Below are 22492 nucleotides of genomic sequence, written 5' to 3'. Positions count from 1 at the left end.
AAAGGTACGTGAAACTGGGGCTTCTTTGACTTGCCTACCGCACGAGTTGCCTCGCACCTCCTTTCTTTCCCTTGTTTTCCCCTCAGCAGATGCTGTCATACTTCCATTTATTGCTGAATGAAAATTCTGCATTTTTTGAACACCTTTATACTTTCACTTACTGCTTCTTTTCCTTTTCCTTTTATCATAATCGACTGCTTTAGCTGAAGGCGAATTTTGGGATAAAACTCAGAACTGCCATTCAAGATCAAACATTGTCTTCAGGCAGCCCAGCAAATTCTTATAACCTCTTGCATGTCTTCTTCTGTTTCCTGCTGATTCTCAGCTTTGGGATTGTTTTTTATTCTTGGGTGTCTGCAGGTCTTTCTACCTGCCTTTGAGAAATAAGGTTTCTTCCTACTTATACCAGAAAGAAGAAGAAGAGGGAGGGGAGGGAGGGGGAGAGAGGCGGAGGGAGACGAAGATACATAGAGAAGAATGGGGAGAGAGACAGAGAGAAGAGAGACAGACGGGAAGAAGGGAGAAAGAAGTGATGTCGATGATGGAGTTTGCCAGCCTTAGAAGGTTTTGTCAGTGACCTCTTCTATCTTCTGAGGATTTGAGGAGAAGCAGGAAAGAGCAGGAAAAAAGCCCAACAAACACAACTTTGTTAGGTGATCAAACTGTTGGAACAGTGTTAACGTGCTAATAAAATGCACTTGTAGCTGCAGCATCAGCAGGCCTGCTTAGTCCTGAAAAGCCTGTGTGCAGCTGACTTCTGTCAGCATAGGGTCAATTCTGTGCTTACTCTTTTATTTTTTTATGGATTTTTTTTTGTGATAGTGCTAGGAGTACTGTAAATCACCGAGGCTTCTCTTGATTTCACACTAGTAGCTGCTTCATCAGTGTTAAACCTCACAGCATCTATAAACTTTAATTTTTTAGCAGAAGCATCAACTAATCTTTCTTTTAGACTACTCAAATTAGAAACATACTAAATGTGAACGGAACGTACTTGTCCAAGATAGTATCAATTCCATGAAAACAGTTCTTCATTTTACTGGGAAGCCAGGTAGGTGACTTGCACTGAAATAGCTGAATACTCAAATAAATGTCTTTCTGCGAGCAAATAGAAGGTTACTATTTTATTTTATTTTATTTTAGTCACTTAACTAGGTCATATATTTTCTTAATTTTTACAGTTAATTTATTAATCAGAAACATCTTTAGTCACAAATCCTGCATAGCGCATCGTGGTTGCGCTCAATCCTGAGTTAAGAGAAGGCTTACGCCACATGAGCCTGGTTCTTGTTTTGTGAGCCTGAAATGACCCGAGATTTGGCTCACTCGGAATTTGAGTGGGTTTTGAAAGGAGATGGCGTCACTGAAGTCATTTCTCAGGAGACCTCATCCGGTTTTACGCAGGATCTTTTAGCCACAGGTCTATGGTTAGGGATGTTTACATTCATGAGGAAAGCAGCTTCTTCTAGTTGTGGGACTGTGTAGTTGTTCTGTAATTACTAGTTTTAAGCTCAAACTCTGTATTACCAATAAAGCATAGCTGAAGTCAAATAAAGGACTTTTTCAGTGTGAATGTCTGTGCCTTTATTTAAGCAAATGTCTTTATTAAATAATTTTCATTATTTAGTGATGAATTAGGTTAGGCATTTTCCTTTAGGTATCTTTTTTTCTGTTCTTGGTTTCATATTTTCTGTTAGGTTTTAGTTTAAAGTAACTTTGTTTAGGCAAATCTGAATGTGAAGTTGTCCATAGCTCAGGAGGAATTTAATTACTGTGTTATTTAAAAATAAAATTAAAAAAAAACCAACAAACTTAAGCTGAAAAAATCTGGATATACTGGAAAATACTTAATGGGATATATATTTGCTCTTTAAGTCCGCCGTATGGCATGCATAATGTCCTTGAACATTATGATGAAGCTTCTGGTGAGGCTCATTTCTAGTTGAATTTGCTGTCTGGTAGGTGTGCTAACAAAAACTGGAGTGAAGTGCCTGCCGTCAAGAGGCTGAGGCAGGAAATCTGCAGCTGTACGAGCTGTCAGGGGCTGCGGACAGGTTGTTGGAGCTCTGCCAGCAGAAGGACATAAAATCTATTCCTGTTTGTGCATCTGGATTTACTTGCTACATGGATTTGGCAGTAAATCCAAATATAATGCTATAATTTTAATTATTTTTTCTTATGCTTCCTGCCTGTTGCGGAAAAAAAAATCCCTGACCACTTCCATTAAGTTCTCCTTTTCTATAGAAATGCAGTTACCAAAGTGATTTATGCTTGAAGGACAGGCGATGGTTCATTTGGATACCCAGGTAATTTTTTTATATAAGGAGGGTGGGGGGGGAGGGTAGGTAGAAATTTTATTTCTATTAGTTAGAAACCTGAGCTTTCTGAAAACTGGACTGTTAAATTCTGTATCTTGTAAACCACTGAAAACCTCTTCCTCTCTGGCATATTCACAAACCTTACATCTGTGTTTTTCTCTTAATTCCAGTTCTTTCAGAATGGAGCAATATGTGTGCTAGGAATTACAGATTGTGACTGCAGTTTTGGATTTCTTTGGATGGATGGAACATCCATCTCTCTGAAAGCTACACGAGAAAAGTTCTTTGCCGTGTTTTGTCCCCCGAAAAAAAAACGTAGGCTGGAAACCACGCTGTGTTTCCACCTCCACCATCTATTGTGTCCCCTTCCTGCCTCTGTGCCTCTGCTAATCTGTACGTGCACTTTTGTTTGAATCCCAAAGGCTTAAGAAATGTCCTATTTTGTTTGACATTAGGTTTGTTTACATTACTTTGACAGGTGATGGTTTGATTTGGCTTCTACAACTTGTAGAAGCCAACTTTTTTTTTTTTTTTTTTTAAAGTTGACATATTTCCCATCAGTTTCAGATGCTACTGGCCTCTTAAGGCTGTGCAGCAGTAATTAGAATCATTATGTTATCTAATGCCTGTGATTAACGGTGGGGGGAACAACTAAAAACCTGCCTGTGATAGATTTGGGTAAGTCACATGCTGTGCTCTGTAACCTACCAGTTAAGACAGGGCTGAACACTCATTATTATTTTTAATAAGGAGATAATCATTCCTTTTGCTGTTTGTTTTATCTTAATTAGAGACAAAAGCAAGGAGGATACAGTCTCACTGAAGCATAAAATGAATTTGGTGACTGGTTAACTGGTTGGTATCTCCTGCCTGTTCGTTTCTAAAGAATAAAAAAGAAACACCAAACTCCTCCTTTCACATCTAAGAGCTCTGAATTAACAAAATTAACAAAACCAGGGGGCCAACAACTGAATTTAGCATATCTGTTTGAAGATGTGGTCTGTTCCATGGGTATTTGGGTTGTTGCTCTTCATGACAGAATAGGAAGAAAAAAACTAAAATTTTGATGAGTTTAAACAACATCTTTATGTGTGTTCTCTCTCTCTCTCTCTTTTAATGACAGATGCAGTGTTTTGCAGTGCACTTCCTGATGTATTTAGCAAAACTTCATTTTAATTCAAACTGTTTTCATGCAGTCAGGGTTGTTCTTCTGTGGGTGAGAACAAGTGCTGAGCTTTTTGAGCCTCAGATGTGCTTGTGTTTTTCTTTTCACCTGAATTGAGTGAGGTTTTATTGCATTTACATACTCTTTTGTTGTAGTTGTTGTGCAGCATGATGTTTTTCTTTTCAAATTTTTTTTTTATTAAGTCTGTGTGAGACCTGGTGGTTTCAGCTGTGATATTTCTTGAGGTTTCGAGTATATTAAATATGCAATTCAAAATCAAGTTCTAGCACTGAAAGAACAAGTCCACGTGGTTGAAACTGAAATGACTGCGCATGTGAAATCTTTCAAATTAAAATACTTGCTATAGTTATAACTGCAAAAAGAAGGGAAACTGAGTCACTTGATAAGAAGAAAATTAATTCTTTTTATGTATGTAACTATGTGCAAAAGTAAATGATAGAGAATTTGTTTTCCTAAGTGAGATTTGCCTGTAGCTTATCATTAGATATGTGTTTTTAAAACATTTTTCTTGGATCTGATAAACATACCTGAGATACATGAATTTGTAAGCTTGTGTGTGATTAACTGGATGCACATAAATATTTGCATTAAAACATCTGCGACACTGTACACCCACGGTATCTGAAGGGGGAAAGGCTGGGGGCAGTTGATTTGGCAAGTTTTGGGCCATTTTTTTTCTTTTTCTTTTTTTGTTTCTCTTTAAACTTCAGACAGTGAGAGAGAGTTGACAAGAACTTGGTCAGAATATTTTTTTTATAACCCTTCTGAAGAAGACTTACTTTCTATGACACTTACAAATGTTTTTAGCAGTGTGGGCTTGCAGCAGAGGTCAGGATTTTCTCCTAAGCTCTGCTTTATGAGTTCAGTTCATCAGTTGGGTGCAACAATAATTCTCTTGTATTGTGGCTGTTAAGTTCCTGTGTGGAAGTTATGTCATGTTATCAAATTATAAACAAGCAAATATAATGTTTGATTTTTTTTTTCAGTGACATTGGTGAAATCATAGAAAGCTAATTCTGCATAAAAATAACTTTTTCTGCTTGAGATCTGGTTTAACTACCTGATGGAGAAAGTCTGGTTTCTTGGCTTGTATTCCACTGCTGGAAATGCCAAAGTATTGATCAAACTTCCACGTGTCGCTTAGTCCCTGCTGAACCATACTGTTACATCAGTTTTAGTTGTAAATTTATCTTATGAAGAAAAGCAAAGCTCTACTGTAAAGAAATCTACCACTAAAGGACAAGTTCTTAAAAGCATAGCATTAGTGAAATGTTTAGACATCAGGTAGTCAAAATTGAAGCCTAATATATATAGAAACTAGTATAAAAATTGTTCCACACTTTGATAAAATTCATTGACAGAAAATATAAAATTTTATCAGAAGTTTAGATATTAAAAACTTATAGAGTGTCTGGTTATCCATATGCTTTAACTGAGGAAAATTTGACTGAAATTTGCTTTCAGTGAACCGAAAAATCTTTGGCTATTAAGCAACAAAAACCAGAGGATTCTTCATAACTTAAAACCGACAATCATCTTCCTGCTTCTAAGCAGATAAATTTACTTCTCTATAGTAGATTTAAATGGAAAATTTTGACTTGGCTGCTTTTAACATATGAAATAACATTGGATGTCTCTTGTAATGCATCACAGTTATTAAAAATAAAAACACGTACAAGTTGCCTCTATTTCCTACTGAGCTCGCTAACGTCTTTTATGTGCCTATAGCCCCTCTCCTGTGTTGATTCTCTTGTTAGTCTGAATTTATCACTTTAAGAAAATATTTTTTTAAAAGATCTGAGTGAGAGTGATTCATATAGAGGGCGATTGTCTGAGACTCCCTTTGGAGGCTTCCTCTACTAGATAACCGGTTTCTCCCTGTAGAGTTTGTCCGAGACAGACAGACTCGTATGCGAATAATTTTTTTTCATGAGTTTTAGCCTGTTATTCTAAATAAATATGTTGCAGAAATGCAAATGTGCATTTCTGTATGAAGTGTTGGTGCTCTGATATGTCTCATATTCAGGTGTTGTGCCTCTCAGATAACCGTAGATGAGGACCTTCAGGTAAAGACATTTTCCCCTATTCTTTATTTACTCTGTCTTTGCAAGTAAAGGGCAGAGTTACATCTACTTTATTATGTGTTAGGTTTATCTGAGTTATCTAGAAGGGAAATTCTATGGTTTATTCTGTGTGTATGCGTACCTAGAATAAACAGGCCATGACCTTTCCTTCTTTCCTTTCTGTATTCTAATATAACCAGATATTAATAATTCTAATGTTTTATGATTACATTTATTCTCATGCATTTTTAGATTTTTTTTTGGGGGGGGGAGTTATCAGTGGATGAATAAATTGTTGATCATAATTGATAATAAATCATTGATTATTGAAGTCCTGCCTCCCTCAAATATCTCGTGACTAAAGCATCAGTGTAGGTAAATAGCACAGAGCTCACACTGCTTGTGCAAGTCTCTGAAAAAAATGGTTGCTTTCAGACAGACAGATCCTATTGCCAACTGGCTTCACTGGGAAACCGAGCAGATGCTGGTACCAATATGTTGTAGCATCGAGGCAGCTGCTTAGCAGCATGCTATTTGATCCTGATGATGGAGGCCTAAGGCTCATTTCTGGTGGAAGGCAGCATCACATCTTGCTGTTCAGGAATCTTTCTTGCTTCATCTGTGAATGGTGAACGTAAAAAAAGCTTGGCTTGTGTGGTTCTCTTGCTAGCTTGAGAGGGCTTCAGAAAGCAGAATTTGTCTTCCTGGAAGTCTGAGGCTTCCCACTGAAAACCACATGAGCAGTATGCTCACAACATGCGAGGTGTGATACTGTACATGCGTAACTGGAAAAGTACAGTGATGTCACATTTCAGCCCAGTTCCAATGGGTAGGAGGAGAGGTTGGTGGCTTTGCGGACATGGCTTTTTGCAGCTGATTTGGTGGCTTTTGCAGCTGATGTGCGCTGAGACACATCACCATCATGTTCTTGTTCATCACCATCTGCATGTTCTGCATGTTCTTGGTGGGAGATGAAGGGACTATATGGTCCTTATCTCCCTTCTGCGCCACATGGTACATCCCCTGCCACCCAGTATACTTACATGTTTGTGATTTACAACTAGCTATATGTTAGTCTAGCTGTGAATTCTGTACAGGGTCCGTTTAAAATAAAACAAACAACAAAAATCAACAAACTATTGGGCTAGGCATTCATTACATATCAAACATGACTTTAATGGGGAAATAAAAGTCTGACAGTCCAGAACTTGCTGCTGGAGTAGTTCTTTAATACGAAACTTGTCAACATATGTAGTTGCTGTTGACTTCAAAAAGTTTTTAAGCAGACACCTAATTAAGAGTAAGGTACCTGAATACCTTATTGTAAAATATTTAATCCTGTACTGAGCTCTGGATACTGAAAGCTTTGTTCTATAGAAGCCTTAAATTCCCACTGAAAGCGCTTATATACCCCAGTATCTCTTGGACTAGACTTTGATAATACTGCTAAGAAATCCGTACTATACTTGGACGTAAAGGTCGCTACCCAATCATGTTATGCTGCATATTGTCATGGCTTTAATCTACCTTATTCTTACGTTACATTTGTAAACCAAATGTAAAAATGCAATAACAGAAGATACAGCCATCAGTAACAAATTCCTTTTTTGATGTGATGCTTTTAAGGGCTTTGTGTTAAGAAATGGTGGTGTGAATTATAAACAAGGTTGATCCTAACTTTCTCCTTTTCCACACACCAGCTCACTTTCCAATCAAACTTTGAAGGTTCATATGAAGTTAGAAGGGTTGGATTTTGGTACTCTGCATTTGGTTTATGTGGGTGAATTTAGTGCTAGTTTACTGTAATTTGTCTTCCAGTCTTTATATTTTTATGCAGTACTTTTTATAAGGTCTATAGGTTGATTATTTTTAATTTCTGATTTTCACTATGTATAGTAGGAATATTATTCAAGATTCTTTTTGTGCAAAATAAAACAAAACAGTCACTTGGAAGAAGTGTTCTTTTTTTAACCATTACGTTATTCATGCCCTGTAGAGATCAGTTGTTGGCTTTTTTTTTTTTTCCAGATTTTTTTTTAATCATGTGTTTTGCTAAACTGCTCAATGGACAACAGGATTTGTATTAATTCTCACAGCTGTTGTAGATGCTTAGTTTTTTAACACACAAGCTGTTGTGAGAAGAAGTGACTACTGTGCTTTTCTTGTGATCCTTGAGGTGAATGACCCACAGCATTTTGATCTCAAATATGAGACAACAATTTTGGCAATAATTAACTGAAAGCTATTTTAAAACAGTATATCCAGCAGAAAATCAATTGGATTACTAGGGAACCTGTCATGTTCAAAACCTAATGAAATGTAGCATTCTATATTTTTATCTGCAAGGTTTTGCACAATGATTTTCTAACCCTCTTTACAAATAGACATGTTTTTAAGTGGGATAGAGAACCCTGCTGGAAGAGAAAGATCTGGAAGATGTCGTTGGGAGGTAGTCTTGAAAACTATGTGCCTATGAAACTATTTCAGAAGTGTATGTGAAAAATTAATCTTGGGGAAGAGGGAAGTAGAAATACCTATTTTATCTGAATTGTGTTATTTTGTTTTCAGTGTATCCTGTTTCAGAAACCCAGTTCCCAAAAGAATTTTGAAGTATAGGCACAAGACAGAAGAAAGGTAGTCAGTGAATATAGTCTTGGGATAGCACAGTGATAGATGACAGTTTAAACGAATGGTATTAACTTGATATGCTTATTTCTGTTTGAAAACATTCCATCTATTTATAGTCATAGGAAACATAAGCTTTACGGTGGCCACTGGGCATGAAGATCTAAATTCTGTTTCATAGCATTCTTCTGTAGCAATTTCAAAGCTGCATCAGTCCTTGGAGTACACAAACTACTAAGTTAATTCCTTTTGAAACAATAGGAACAGGATCATTGTTCCTAGGTGAACGAACCCGAGTCACATGCACATCACCTCCAGTGACACATATGAAAGTAGAAGTTAATTTGATGTGTATTGGGCTATGGCCAAGTTGTGGCACTAAGGGACATAATTTAGTGATGGGACTCAGTAGGTTAAGTCGGTGGTTGGACTTGATCTTGAAGGTCTTTTCCAACCTAGATGATTCTATGATAATTTGGCTAAAAAAGTGAGAGATTAATTATCATCTAGTTAAAGTGGATTGCTTTAGGGAGTGCAGATAATCTATACTGAATCCTGGAACCACTTGCTTATCTACATGATTTGACAGATCGGGAGCTGTATGCTGTTTTTTTTGTGGGTAGAAGCGAAGTACAAATGCATCTCCCATGGGCTGTAGTACCCCACATAGAATTTTAATCTACTGTGGCCAGCACTATTCTTTTTTTCCTTTGGTTCAGTGCTAACATTAAAAAGTATGTGGCACTGCAGTTCATGCTGGCTCATTTACAGTATGACATTCCTTCAGTAAAAGGAAAGAAACGAAGCATGTCAGCTTATCAGCAGAAGTGCATTTGAATAAGAGTGTCTGTTGCGGTATAATTCTGCACATGATGACGAGGAATTTTTCATGGTTCTAAATGTGAGATTTGACAATATGAGCCTTGTATCATAGTTGCAAAGAGTTTTTAAAACTGAGCCTGAACAACAGCACTTGGCTTAATGAAAACTTTGCATTTACAGGAACTATATGAAAAGAGGTTGTTGGCAGGGTGCCAACATCACTTCATAAAATATAAGACTACCAATGCAGTTGAATTCACAAAATTCATTAGCAGAAATCTTTTTATGGGGATCCCAGCAGAATGCTTTATTATGTGGGAGTTATTCTCAGCAGCTTTAACCTCAGTGAATATGTGGTGGTGCTGTCCGTGGTGGTCTTGGAAGGGAAAATTTTTGAACTTCCACATCACGGAATGGCAGAGTAGCTGAGGTTGGAAGGGACCTCTGGAGATACCTAGTCCAACACCATCCTCAAGACTAGGTCAACTACAGCAAGCTGCTCCAGATGGTGTACAGTCAGGCTCGAAGATCTCTAAGGACGGAAACTCCACAAACAATTTGGGTAGCCTGTTACTGAAGTGTTTGGCCTTGCTGATAGTGGAAAACATGTTTCCTGATGTTTAGATGGAATTTCCCATACTTCAGATTCTACGCATTGTCTCTTCTTCTGTCACTCCATGTCCCTGAGAAGAACCTGACTCTTCTTTTCTCACCCCATTGGGAATTTATACCCATTAATAAGCTCTCCCTGAGCCTTCTCTTCTCCTCTCTAAACAGTCCCAGCCTCTCCTCATGAGAGAGATGTCCAATGCCTTCAGTATCATCAGTGTTTCCTCACTCCAGTATTTCCGTGTGACTCCCATCCTGGGGAGCCCAGAGCTGGACATAGCTCTCCAGAAACCATCTCGGCAGAGCTAACTGGAGGGGATGGATCACCTCCCTTGGCCTGCTGGTGACACCGCATAGTGCAGCTCAGGCTGTGGCTGGGCTTTGCTGCAAGAGCATGTTACTGGGCCCTGTTTAACTTCTCCCCAGGGCCCCTCAGCTGGTTGGCCCCCAGTGTGTAGCAGTGCATGGGGTTATTCCTCCCCGGGTTGCAGGACTTTGCACTTTCTGTTGAGCCTCGTGACATTCCTGTTGGCCTGTTGTGGTGGGTTGCCCCCAGCTGGTAGCCATACTCCCACCCAGCTGCTCGCCTGGTCCCCTCCCCCCAAGCAGGATGGGGGAGAGGATAGGAAGAACAGGGACAAGAGAGCTTGTAGGTCAAGATAAAGACAGGGAGATCACTCTTCAGCTATCACTGTGGGCAAAACAGACTTAATTTGGACAAATTTATTGCCAATTAATACAAATATTTGAGTACTGATTGAGTATTGAGAAACAAACACTAAAACCCCCAAACATTTGCATGCTTAGGGAAAACACCTTTCTTCCCCCTTTCCCAGGCTTAACCTCACTCCCTGTGCCTCTTTACCCACCCTTGTTATCACCACAAGTTGCTCTCTGTCCCTGCAGGGAGGCAGTGAGGAGGGGTGGCTGTGCTCAGGGTGCCGCAGCTTCTCTCTGCTCCTTTCCTCTCACTCTGTTCTGGCGTGGGTTCTCCATGAGCTACAGTTCCTTCAGCAGTGTCTGTTTGTTTCTCCGTGAGTCCTCCATGGACTTGCAGGGATCATCCGCTCTGCCACAGAGCACCTCCTACTCTGCTGGCCTTGGTGCTCCCGCTGTGTCTCACTGTATTGCTGCCTCCCACCCCTTCTCTCTTTGGATGGCACTTTCTGCCCTTAAGTGTGATTAAACAGAGGCTCCACAAACTTCGATGAGAGGCTCGGCTTTGGCCTGCAGTGTGGCTGATGCAGGTCTGGCTGGAGTAGCTGTGAGCAGCACATGGCAGCTCTTTACCTTCTCCCACAGACACCACCCAGGTAGCTTGCCCCCTGTTGTGGTTTTAACTCGGCCGGCAGCTAAACACCACACAGCTGTTCGCTCACCCTCCCCCCTCCCTCTCTGGGATGGGGGAGAGAAACGAGAAAACTGAGGCTTGTGGTTTGAGATAGAGAGTTTATTAGGACAGACAATATAATAATAATAATAATAATAATAATAATATGTACAAAACAAGTGATGCATAATGCAATTGCTCACCACCCGCTGACCGATGCCCAGCCTATCCCCGAGCAGCCGGCCCCCCACCCCGGCCAGCCACCCCTATATATTGTTTAGCATGACGTCAGATGGTATGGAATACCCCTTTGGCCCGTTTGGGTCAGCTGTCCTGGGTCTGTCCCCTCCCAGCTCCTGCTGCACCCCCAGCCTGCCCGCTGGCAGGACAGAGCGAGAAGCCGAAAAGTCCTTGGCCTGGTGTAAACACTGCTCTGCAACAATTAAAACATCAGCATGTTATCAGCGCTCTTCTCATCCTAATCCAAAACATAGCACCCTACCAGCTACTAGGAGGAAAATTAACTCTGTCCTAGCTAAAAGCGGGACACCCCCCCACCCCTTTGAAGCTCGTTGAAGTCCCTACTCTGAGTGGCCGCACAAGCATCTGCTCTGTCAAACACCCGGTTTTGAATAACCTGTAGTCTTGCTGAGTATATGATTTGCAACATCAGCCAGGTCATTGGTGAAAAACTGTTGGCACCAGTGTCCATCAGTGAGGTACTCACTAGAGTGCTGTCTAGCTGGACTTTGGGCTGCAGGTCACAACCTGGCAGCTCAGCCACTTTTCACCCCACCTCACTGTCCACTTATCTATCTGTATTTCACCAATTTTTCTGTGAGGATGGTATGGGAGACAGAGCTGAAAGCCTTGCTGAATTCAAAATAAACCACAGACACTGCTCTCACCTAATCCAGATTGTTATAAGGCTGGCCAAGCATGATTCTCTTTCACAAATACATGTTGACTACTTCCCACCGCTGTCTTCTCCTTCAGGTATTTGGAAATAGTTTCTATGATGATTTGCTCCATCACCTTCCCAGGAATTGAAGTGAGGCTGACTGGTCTGTAGTTCTTCGTATTCTCCTCATTGCCCTTCCTGAAGACAGGAGTAACACTTGCTTTCTAGTAGTCTTCATGAACCTTTCTTGATGGCAGTGACTTTTCAAGGTAATCCGAGAGCGGGCTTGCAATGACATTAGCCACCTCCCTCAGCACTCATGGGAGCATCCATCTCATCAGCTCGCATGTATTTGTGTATGTCTGCCTTGTTTAAGTCTTCCCTAACGTCATCTTTCTCCACCAGAAATAAGTGCTCTTGCCCCAGAAAAGTATGGGAGATCTTTGAAGCAGCTTTTTTTTTTTTTTTATATAGTTTTAGCAAAACTGGTGTCCCTAACTCAGAGTTCAGTATGGGTGGTACTGTTGTATTGAGGGAGTGTGGAGCATCAGTATTTGCACTGACAGGAGCATGCCAGGCATGTCTACTGATCTCTTGCTGTCTTGTACAGGTATTGCAAATTACATGCAGTTGTTTTTAATGGGGGGAAAAAGTAAAGATTTGTTAAGGTGAAGTGAAAATTTAGTTGCTTGAGAATGCAGTTTGAACTGACTGCTTATTCTCTGGTTGTACTAGCTCAAAATATCTGATATTATCTGAATATCTGTGAGGGTCTATGTGAACTGAAGTTAGAATAGTTTTAGGGTGATCATAGAAGCGTTTTCATTAGAATGTTGTCAAAACGTAATGTTCAGACTTCTCTATTATGTTTAGTTTAAATCTCTGCTGAAAACTCATTCTAGTAAAGGCCATAGTTAAACTTCAATATACCCTTTCTGTGAGGTCTACTTTCTGTGAGGTACCACATAGTCAACAACTGAGGCTGGATACTGAATAAATGGCTGTTGAGTTCATGGACAATGTTCTTCATTATCTGTGTAGCTGCTAAGTTAATGATGAGCTCTATGAAATTAAATAATCATGTTGGAATTCTGCTGGCCTGAATTATGCACTTGTACTCAGTGACATTTCCTGGAGCTAGATGGGGAAGTATCTTGCCTGCCTCAGTCAGCATAAAGATATACACAAATAGAGGTTTTGGATTAGATTAACAGTGGAGTCTGTTCAGTTTAATAGTGGTTGCATCTGATGTTTCATGAAACTTGATGCACAAGGTAAGCAAAGAAAAGGACTCAGCATTTCCGTGAAGTATCATGAATCTTAAGTTTTCCAGATGCTGTCTGCTGGAACACTGGATGTGTCCAAATAACATGACTGTTTGAACAGGCTACTTTAGTGGACACGAAAGCAGAAGTTATGTATCTAAATGTGTGATTTTTTCCCTTTCTCAAATGATAGTGATGCTATACTTAAATGATTAAAATTGGTTATAATTATATTATAAAATACAATATACAATCTAAAAATTTGGCTGAGCTCAGCTTGAAACTAAATGTGCAGTTGGTGGTTTAAAAAAGTGACAAAAGCTGCTAAGATATTCAGCACTAAGAATATCTTTGACTGCTTCGATGCTTCATGAGCAGTGGCTGAATAGGGTAGTCACAGTCATCGTAATGCACTACACCCTTCTCTCTCCCATTGTGCTGTGTATATTATGCTTGAATGAAAATATATTTTAGTTTCCTGAAAGCCTCCTCTTTGCAGCTTTAAACTTTCAGCAGATGGAAATATTAGAGGAACATTATTGCCTCTGCTTCTGCATTGAACTGAGAATGCAGCAGAACTGTGAAAAGATTCAGAGAAACTGCAAAAAATTCCTTGCCCTACTCTCGAGCAGCCCACACTATTAGCAACTATCTTGGTGGTGTCAAGAGATGTCATTAGGTAGTAAGTGGGAGATCCATTCAACTATGCTAATTACTTCAACAAGTTCTATTCTAAACTATATAAACATTGGAGATACAGGAAGTAGTACATTTTCCAGAAAGGCTTTTGAATACTGATCTGCTTCTGCACATTCACATTTCAAGGCTGACTGCAAATGTCTGCAGTAAAACTATGAATTGGCTGCTGCTTAGCTGCAAAGATGTGATCCGTCTTCTTCCTCAATCTTTCAAACTTTACAGGTCTTAAAATTCCCTGATCTTACTGAAAAAATAAACGACCAATTCAACCTTTACTTTCTTACATTTTTGTGTGACTGCAGATGAACTATAATAGAAATTTGTATGTCGATTACCCTGAAGCTTGAATAATACTAGCTTTAGTCTTATTTTCAGTGGTCCTTTGCTTTTGAATTTAGAGCAAAAATGTATATGAAAGAACATGTAGTTTTGAAAAAGACTTCAGATGTTCTGTTTAAGTGTGGCTGACATAATTATTATCCTTTAAAATAGCATGTTGTTAACATATAGGTCAAAGATGTTTTTTTCTTTATTTTATACAGATTCACCCCAGTTCAGGCAAAACCTCAAAATCTGAACAACTTCTGCCACGGTTTGGCTGTACACCGTTAACAAGTTATCATTCCATCAAGAGCAATGAGCTCCACAACACAACCAGGTCAGTTTGCTTCTTTATTTTTTTATCTCACTCGTGCAGAACACTGTCCTGCATTACGATGTGCAGAACTTTGTGTTGATGGAATGGATTTGGCAAGTGACTGATATGCCAGCTGCACTTTATAAGATATCACTGTCTTATAAAACAAGATGAAGGCTGTGCATGTAGAAAAGGCTATTTTGGGGGGTACCTTATCTCAGATGAATTTTAAAGCTGGTATAATTCTACAGTGCTGTCTAAATATTTTTGTAAAGTTTATTAATAAACTGAAAAATCACCTCCGGACATGAATAAGCATCTTAACATTTTTAATTCTTAATACTTGTGTTTAGTCATTAAATGATTATTTGCACAATCGCCTTCTTTAAAGAAAGAGTGCAGATGGTATTCTGTTGTTTTCGTTTTTAGCTCTAAAGCTGTATTTGCACACATTGGGCATTCTCTGTAGAGCTTTCTCATTTATGGATGCATAATTAACAATGGTTTCTGAATGCTTGAAAAGTGAGTTACTGCAGGTGAACCTCCAGTAGAAAGTGAACCATTATTATCTGTAGCCAGTGCTCAAACTTCCAGAGAAGAATGTTGCATACGGAACATCCTTTGACTTCAGTCCTTCTGAGGAGTGAGAGTCCCCAGCTCAAATCTGTGCAACGTCGCATATGGTTTGCACTTCATTCACCCACACTTCAAGTATCTATTTCTAGTACAGTTGGTAAAATAACCCTTTACAGGTGGCTTATTTTATGACTGGTTTGGTTTTGTTCAAACAGCTTATAAATGTGTCGGGGAAAACACTGTAATAGTAAGCTGTATTTATCTGCTACATGCCCTATCTCATAGAAATGTAATTCGTTGAGGTTTCTTGGAGAATTGTTGATTGTAGAGTTGAAAATTGGCAGTAATTGCTCTTACGTTGAGTAAACAGCTGGGTTTCATACTAGGCGTCTTTTTCTTATAGTGCAATGTGGTCCAGGCAGTGAATTATCCATAGAAAGCAGCATGGGGCATTCAGTAGAAAGGCATGTCTTTATTTTTTCTCTATCCCGGTGGTGGCTAATAGGAAATAATCTTGAACTTTCCTAGATTTCCCAAATTCCAAGATACTCCAGTCAATTTAGCATCTTTTCAACAGTTCTTTTCTTGCAGTAGATGGTCTGTGGAAACCAATAGCCAGAAGTGAAATTAGCTTTCACAAAAAGGAAGTAAATTTTCCAATATTCTCATTGCTATGAAGAAACATATTGCAAATATGTATTCCTGTCTGCTGTCATTTTAAATTGAATAAAGGAGAAACATTCAATATAACCAGGTTACTTGTATTTAGACAGCTCATAAATGTTGCTTTTAGTAGAGATTAGATGCCTAAATATCTTTAAATCTAGCCCTCAGGGGTCTATCTTCCTAGGCTTTCAGTATCCAACATCCTTGAGTTCCATCAGCAATTTTGACATTGCTTTAGTGTGCATCATATTGAGTCTTATTTGTTTTAATTAACTAAATGTGAAAACAGGTTAACTATTTTTGACACACAAAAGGATCTGTGGAAAATTAAGCCAGTGATTGCCCTGAAAGGGGGAAAAAAACAAACCAAAGCATGCTAATCTTGTGACACGCACCAGAGGATAAGATTTTCCTAAATTTTATAGCTTTACAGGTTTCTTAATGAGTCTATCACTTATGTTCCATTGGCCATAGACTAGAGTCTCAAACTGGGCATCCAATTATTATTTTATTTTAAAAATCCTAATTACTCCTTAGCTCATCTTCCCACTGCAAAATAACTTCTGACTTCTCACTGCAGTCCAGGAAGGGAAGTCCATAAGCATGTTAGAGTCCTGTGATAGCAGAGCTGTGAGCAGGATACAATAGTTCATGGGGAAATTAAGACATCCATCCCCAAAGTCTGCTCCAAATAGTAGTGCGCAAATAAGAGAATGGGCAGTGTACTGAACGTAAGAATATTAAGTAGGTTTCATTAAGGGAGTACCAAGTACTATGTGTATTGAACGTTACAGGTCCTTCTGAAAAACAGTATGTCAACATATTATAGACGGTATTTAAAAACACATTTTCTATTGTGCGGTATATACTACATTTAAATACCAGTCTGTGTGCCTTCTGTATGAGGCCAGTTAAATCGTTTGTAACATATTGTAAACATCAATATTTTAAGTCATAGTAGATTACAACAGAATGGTAGTTCTACTTTTTAATCTACAGTTTATCTAGCCTGCATATAGATAGCTTGTGTATGTTCATATAAATATTGTTTACATGGAAGATAAGTATACCTTTTTTTTAAAAAAAAAAGGGAGAGGCAAAATGGTAAAGCAGTGCTACTGTGACTGAATGTTATAGGCCAGTCCGCTTCACAGATGACCTGTTCTGGGAGTGAAAAATTCTGAAACGCCATAGGAAGCTTCAAGTACTGTGTATTATACTAAATTTCTCTGTATTTTTACAACATGATCTGTAAGTCCTTGAGGCATTTCTATTACTAGAAGCTCTGTGCTGTGGTGCAGTAAGCAGAGGAAATATTTATTGAGAATTGCTTTCCCTTGATACTTAAATTGTCAGAAAGACCATTGAAAGACCTGATGTGGCACAAGCAAGCATTACACGTTTTATTCAAATACTATCTGACAAACCCCTTTAGATAGGATTTGTTTGCAGTACCAGTGCACGTAAGTATTTCCTTAGGTTGTATGATGATGCAATGAATAGGTCTCCTGTGTAGCAACATTGACTTGCAACAGCACTGTAACCTGTTAAATTGATCTAAACTCTTTGAACCTTAAGGGACCAGACTCTTGCTAATCTGTAAAGCTATAAAGTAAATGCTGAATCCCAACAGGGAAAGGTACTGATGTTTGGTTGTTTGCTTTGCTTGTTATAAATTGTAAGATCATTAAGGAAATGTTTACATCCTGTTGCCATTGCATGTTCTGAACCGATCTGTGTGTATAAAAAGCATTAGACAGAAAAAGAAAATATTTATTTGCTTTTAAAGGGAATAGCTAACCTGCTGTTTTGAGACTTATTTTTCTTTAATACTAAATAATACCTGAGTGGTGAATTAATACGTATGGATGTATTCTGCAGTTATTTGCTTCTGTCTAATGCTTTAAAATATCTTCCATTAACATGGTTGTGTGGCTGAGGCTTGTTTCTGTTATGTAAATACCAGCTCAGTTTCTAAGGAGTCTAACCCTTGCAAAGGTTGCTTCATTTCTGAATGGATCATTTAAAGTTGAGTTAATATAGTACTTCTTACCCAGATTTTTTAAAAAGAATAACTGCACCTATTAGGAAAGGTGGACTATAAATATTTATGTAAAGATAAAGATCATGGGGATATGAAAATCCTACTTTTTTTTTTTTTTTTCCTGAGAAAGGGAATAAGTCCAGGGATTTCAGATTTAGTGCTTTGCTTTTCACTGTGAAATTAAAAGCAATATTGGAATATTTAAATGAAATCAATTCCATTAACAACAAAACCAGAAACCCTACAGTTGTTCATGGAATTACTCAGCATAGAATCATTTCTGTTGGGAAAGAGAGGTAAGTAATATTAATAGAGGTGATGAAGAATAATATTAATAGATGATGAAGAAAAGACCTAGAACTCTGAACTGTCCATCAGTTTTCTAGTTACTGCAAACTATTGCTAAATAGGATGTGTGATGTTGTGGAAAGCTAGCCATTAGTTAGAACGAGAGAGTTTTTCAGTGTCCCTGGGATCTTGCTGGTTTTCAAAAGCATATCAATGTGGGCTTGCTGCTAAAGATAACATGTTCAAAATGTGTAAAACTTATTTGCAACTAAGATGAAATTACCTCTTTACTATATCTGTAATAATGGAGTTAAAATCAAAGTCTGACATACTATTGATGTTTAATATATTGGAAATTACTGTTCACACTTCTTTCTGCTCTTCAACAACGTTACTTATTTTTCCAGGTCTTTAGTGTTTTGTAAGACCTGCTTGTTGCTGTAGTCAATGTGAAATTATTTTACTTTTCTTAATAAACTAAGCGGGGGAAGGAGGGGAAGAACAGAGAGGAGCTGTGTACTGAATTCTGCCAGTTCCTGCTTTTGCATAACTTTTCTGACATTTTAATTCTAAATTTATTTAATAGGTGTTTGTTTCTTCCTCTGCAGAATTGACTCCCCCTATTTTCTTCTGCTTTGCTCTGCTTTTTCATAAGTCTTTTTCCTCATATTCTGTGGGATTTGCTTCTCCACCTGACTGCATATAATTGTGAACTTGTGCAGGATTTGCTGCTCCACCTGGCTGCATATACATCTATGGGGCCCGATGGGATTCATACCAGGGTATTCAAAGAGCTAGCTGATGTCATTGCAAGACCTCTCTCAATTATTTTTTTATGGTATTGGGAATCTGGGGAGGTCCCAGTTGACTGGAAGCTGGCAAACATTGTTCCGGTTTTCAAGAAGGGCAAGGAAGAAGACCCTGGTAATTATAGGCCTATCAGTCTCACTTCAGTACCAGGTAAAATTATGAAGAAGATTATTCTGGGAGTGGTTGAAAAACACCTGAAAGACAGTACTGTCATTGGCCATGGCCAACATGGGTTCATGAGGAGAAAGTCCTGTTTAATGAACTTAGTTTCCTTTTATGACAAGATCATCCACCTATTTGACCAAGGAAAGCCAGCTGATATAACCTTTTTGAGTTTCAGCAAGGCTTTCAATATTGTTTCTCACAATATCCTTCTGGACAAAATGTCCAGCATACAGATATATAAGTGTTGTATGATGGGTGAACACTTGGCCGTTTGAGTTGGGCTCAAAGGGTTATAATAACTGGGGTTATGTTGGGCTGGCAGCCAGTCACTAGTGGGGTTCTTCAGGGTTCCATTTTATGGCCAGTTCTCTTCAATACTTTCATAAATGACTTGAACACAGGACTTAAAGGTATACTTAGTCTGCAGACAGCATTAAATTGGGAGGACTTGTTGAATCCCTCAAGGGTACAGAGGCCTTGCAGAGAGATCGTGAAAAATTAAAGAGCTGGGCAATTACCCAACAATATGAAATTCAACAAGACCAAATGCTGGATTCTGCATCTGGGACAGGGCAACTTTGGATAGGCGCACAGACTGGGGGATGAGATGCTGGAGAGCAGCCCCACAGAAAGGGATCTAGGGGTTATGGTCAACAGCAAGCTGAACATGACCCAGCGGTGTGCCCTGGCATCCAGGAGAGCCAAGCATATCCTGGGGTGCATCAGGCACAGCACTGCCCTCCGGTTGAGGGAAGGGATTGTCCCGCTCTGCTCTGCGCTGGTGCAACCTCGCCTCAAGTGCTGTGTGCAGTTTTGGGTGCCACAATATCAGAAGGACATAAAACCATTACAGAGTACCCAAAGGAGGGTGACAAAGATGGTGAAGGGTCTGGAACACAAGACGTATGAGGAGTGGCTGAGGTCCCTTCGTTTGTCCAGCCCAGAGCAGAGCAGGCTGAGGGGAGGCCTCACGGCGGCCTGCAGCTCCCTCACGAGGGGAGCGGAGGGGCAGGCGCTGAGCTCTGCTCTCTGGGGCCAGCGACAGGACCCGAGGGAACGGCATGGGGCTGGGACAGGGGAGGGTCAGGCTGGGTGTTAGGGAAAGGTTCTGCACCCAGGGGGTGGTCGGGCACTGGGACAGGCTGCCCAGGGAAGTGGTCACAGCACCGAGCTGCTGGAGGTCAAGAAGGGTCTGGACAAAACTCAGAAATATGGTTTGATTTCTGCATGCTCTTGTGCGGCACCAAGAGTTGGACTCAGTGATCCTCGTGGGTTCCTTCCAACAAAGAATACTCTGTGATTCTGTGATTTTATATTCCTGAAGACTAAATACAAAATATGCTCCATATTGGTATTTCCACTACTACATGAATATTGAAACACAGTGAGAATTTCCACTGATGTCCACTAAGCATCTCTGAACCAGCAGTGGATGCCATTGAACAGATGAATGTATGATGAGTGTATGTAGTTACTGTAAAATATATTTTTTCAGTCTTTTTATAAAAAGATTTAAGAGACCTTTGAGTCAAAAAAAAAAAGTAAATGAAATAACGAGACTAAAACCTCTTCTTCATACAGAAAAGGGTATAAGCGTTTAAATTCCATTGAAGCTGAGTGCATAAATGTTTTTCTGGGCTCTGACTACAGACATAAGGAATCAAACGCATATATTCCTTGTGATGACTTTTCCTTTGTTTACAAAAAAAACAACCAACCACGTATATAAAGGCTGAGTTAAATGTATTTTAGGTGAATTCACCAGAATTCACTGAATATAGTCCAATAACTTTCAGGATTAATAGATACGTTATCTTTTAATTGATACGTTACCTACACTGTTATGAAGTTATGCCACAAAAAATGAGTGACAGAGTACTGCAGCTTTTTAATATATCAAAAAAGAATATAAGCTCAGCCTTTCTGAAAAGCGTGAAAGGATTCTTACACTACTGCATTCCCTGTTTTTTTTTTAACCTTTCAATGGAAAGCACAACCCAGATGTGCAGCTCAGATGCTTTGACCTCTTGAATCTCCTTACAGTTTCAAAACAGCCTCAGGCTGATATAAAATCTTACTTGTCCCCTTATGAAATCCAAAAGAAATTGTTGTTTATAGAATTGCTATGTCTGTCTATACTTTTTTCCATATTAGTTTCAGCCTGATGTCCTTATCCAGATGCTTCCAGATAAAATCTGAATAACTTACAAACTTACATGCAAAATTTGGATCCAAAATGTGTTCTGTAGTTGGGAATCTATGTAGAAGACAACCAAGTGAATAAAACGTTCTGTGTATGTGTTAGATTAAAAAAGTCTTGTTTACTTGCGAGTTTCTAAAGTTCGCAAATAAATTGTGCTACTTCCTTGTTTCTCTCTTAGAAGTAATTTATGACATGTACTATTAAAATTAATAATTAAAGTCACATGGTCCTGCTTTCATTTTTGCATTTACACCTGTGCATGTTAATAGAGGTTTAGGTTTTGTGTGCTAACTATTCAAGTTTTAAGTAAATGACAACAACATAAGTTTTATAGACACTATATTGTAGGATTATTTGCTGCTTTCTGCAAATTAAGTTTAGCTACATATCTGGAGAGTTTTTTATATAACCTTGTCATGTATATATCATTGTTTATGATATAATATACCATTAACATGATATATGTGCACAAATGTTAACGTATGCATACATGATAAATTCCAGTCTCTTCAAATGGATAATGTGCTTGAAAATTAAAATTGTATTGCCTTTACTTTTCAGGAATCAGTTGTTAATAGTGGCCACCAGGTGTTTTTCTCTGGGATTTTGTCTTTCAAAATAAATGTTTTTTCAGTCTGTGCCGCCTTAAATACTCAAATACTTACTTAAATACTTACTTAAATACTCAAATATTGAAAATCAGATGCTAATTCTAAACAGACAGAAATAGGTAACTTACAATAATACTTCTACAATTGTCTAAACAGGTTTTTAAATGTTTTAAAACAGATTTCAGAATGCTATAAAATAAATCTAGGAACATACTTTGTTTTAAATGCACATACATATACTTAAAGGTCATTAAATATATTTTTATTTTGAGTGACCTTAGGAAAGGCAATTCAGAAGATTGCATTCTATAGAGAATGAAAATATGGTATTGTAACTAATGTCAGCTAACATGGTTGTGAGAAAAAAGAAATCAAACAAATGGTTAATGTTTTTGGTGGTAGAAAGCTTGCTTGATATAAGATAATTGTTGAGGAATATAATTAGACTTCTCTGGTAAGTGACAATCTGTTTAAAATAACACTATCCAAAATCATTACAGCATTAAATGAAATAAAGACTGGCTAACAGATTTCAGAAAGCATTGTGCATGGGGAAAATTGTCATCCCCTGGAGGTTTTCCTAGGAGATTTCTGTAGGAATTTATTATTACTTTAACATTATTCAATATTTTTATCAATTATCTAGAGAAGAAACGTTAATTCTGGTAAAGCTA

At 38.6% G+C, this 22492-nt stretch overlaps 1 protein-coding gene across 2 annotated transcripts in view; it reads left to right on the top strand.

Annotated features, from left to right (window-relative positions):
* Window positions 1-22492, top strand: part of HDAC9 (histone deacetylase 9) — a 479837-nt gene that overhangs the window by 20443 nt on the left and 436902 nt on the right. For both annotated transcript variants that reach the window (XM_083825985.1, XM_083825982.1), the window contains exon 2: window positions 14361-14476. In XM_083825985.1, the coding sequence (XP_083682111.1) occupies window positions 14455-14476 (22 nt within the window). In that variant the 5' untranslated portion in view covers window positions 14361-14454. The remainder of the gene's footprint in view (window positions 1-14360; window positions 14477-22492) is intronic.

The sequence above is a fragment of the Anser anser genome (genome assembly GCF_964211835.1).
Source record: "Anser anser genome assembly, chromosome: 2".
Classification (NCBI taxonomy): domain Eukaryota; kingdom Metazoa; phylum Chordata; class Aves; order Anseriformes; family Anatidae; genus Anser; species Anser anser.
Note: the sequence above shows the minus strand (reverse complement) of the source record. Positions and strands in the feature narration are given on the sequence as shown.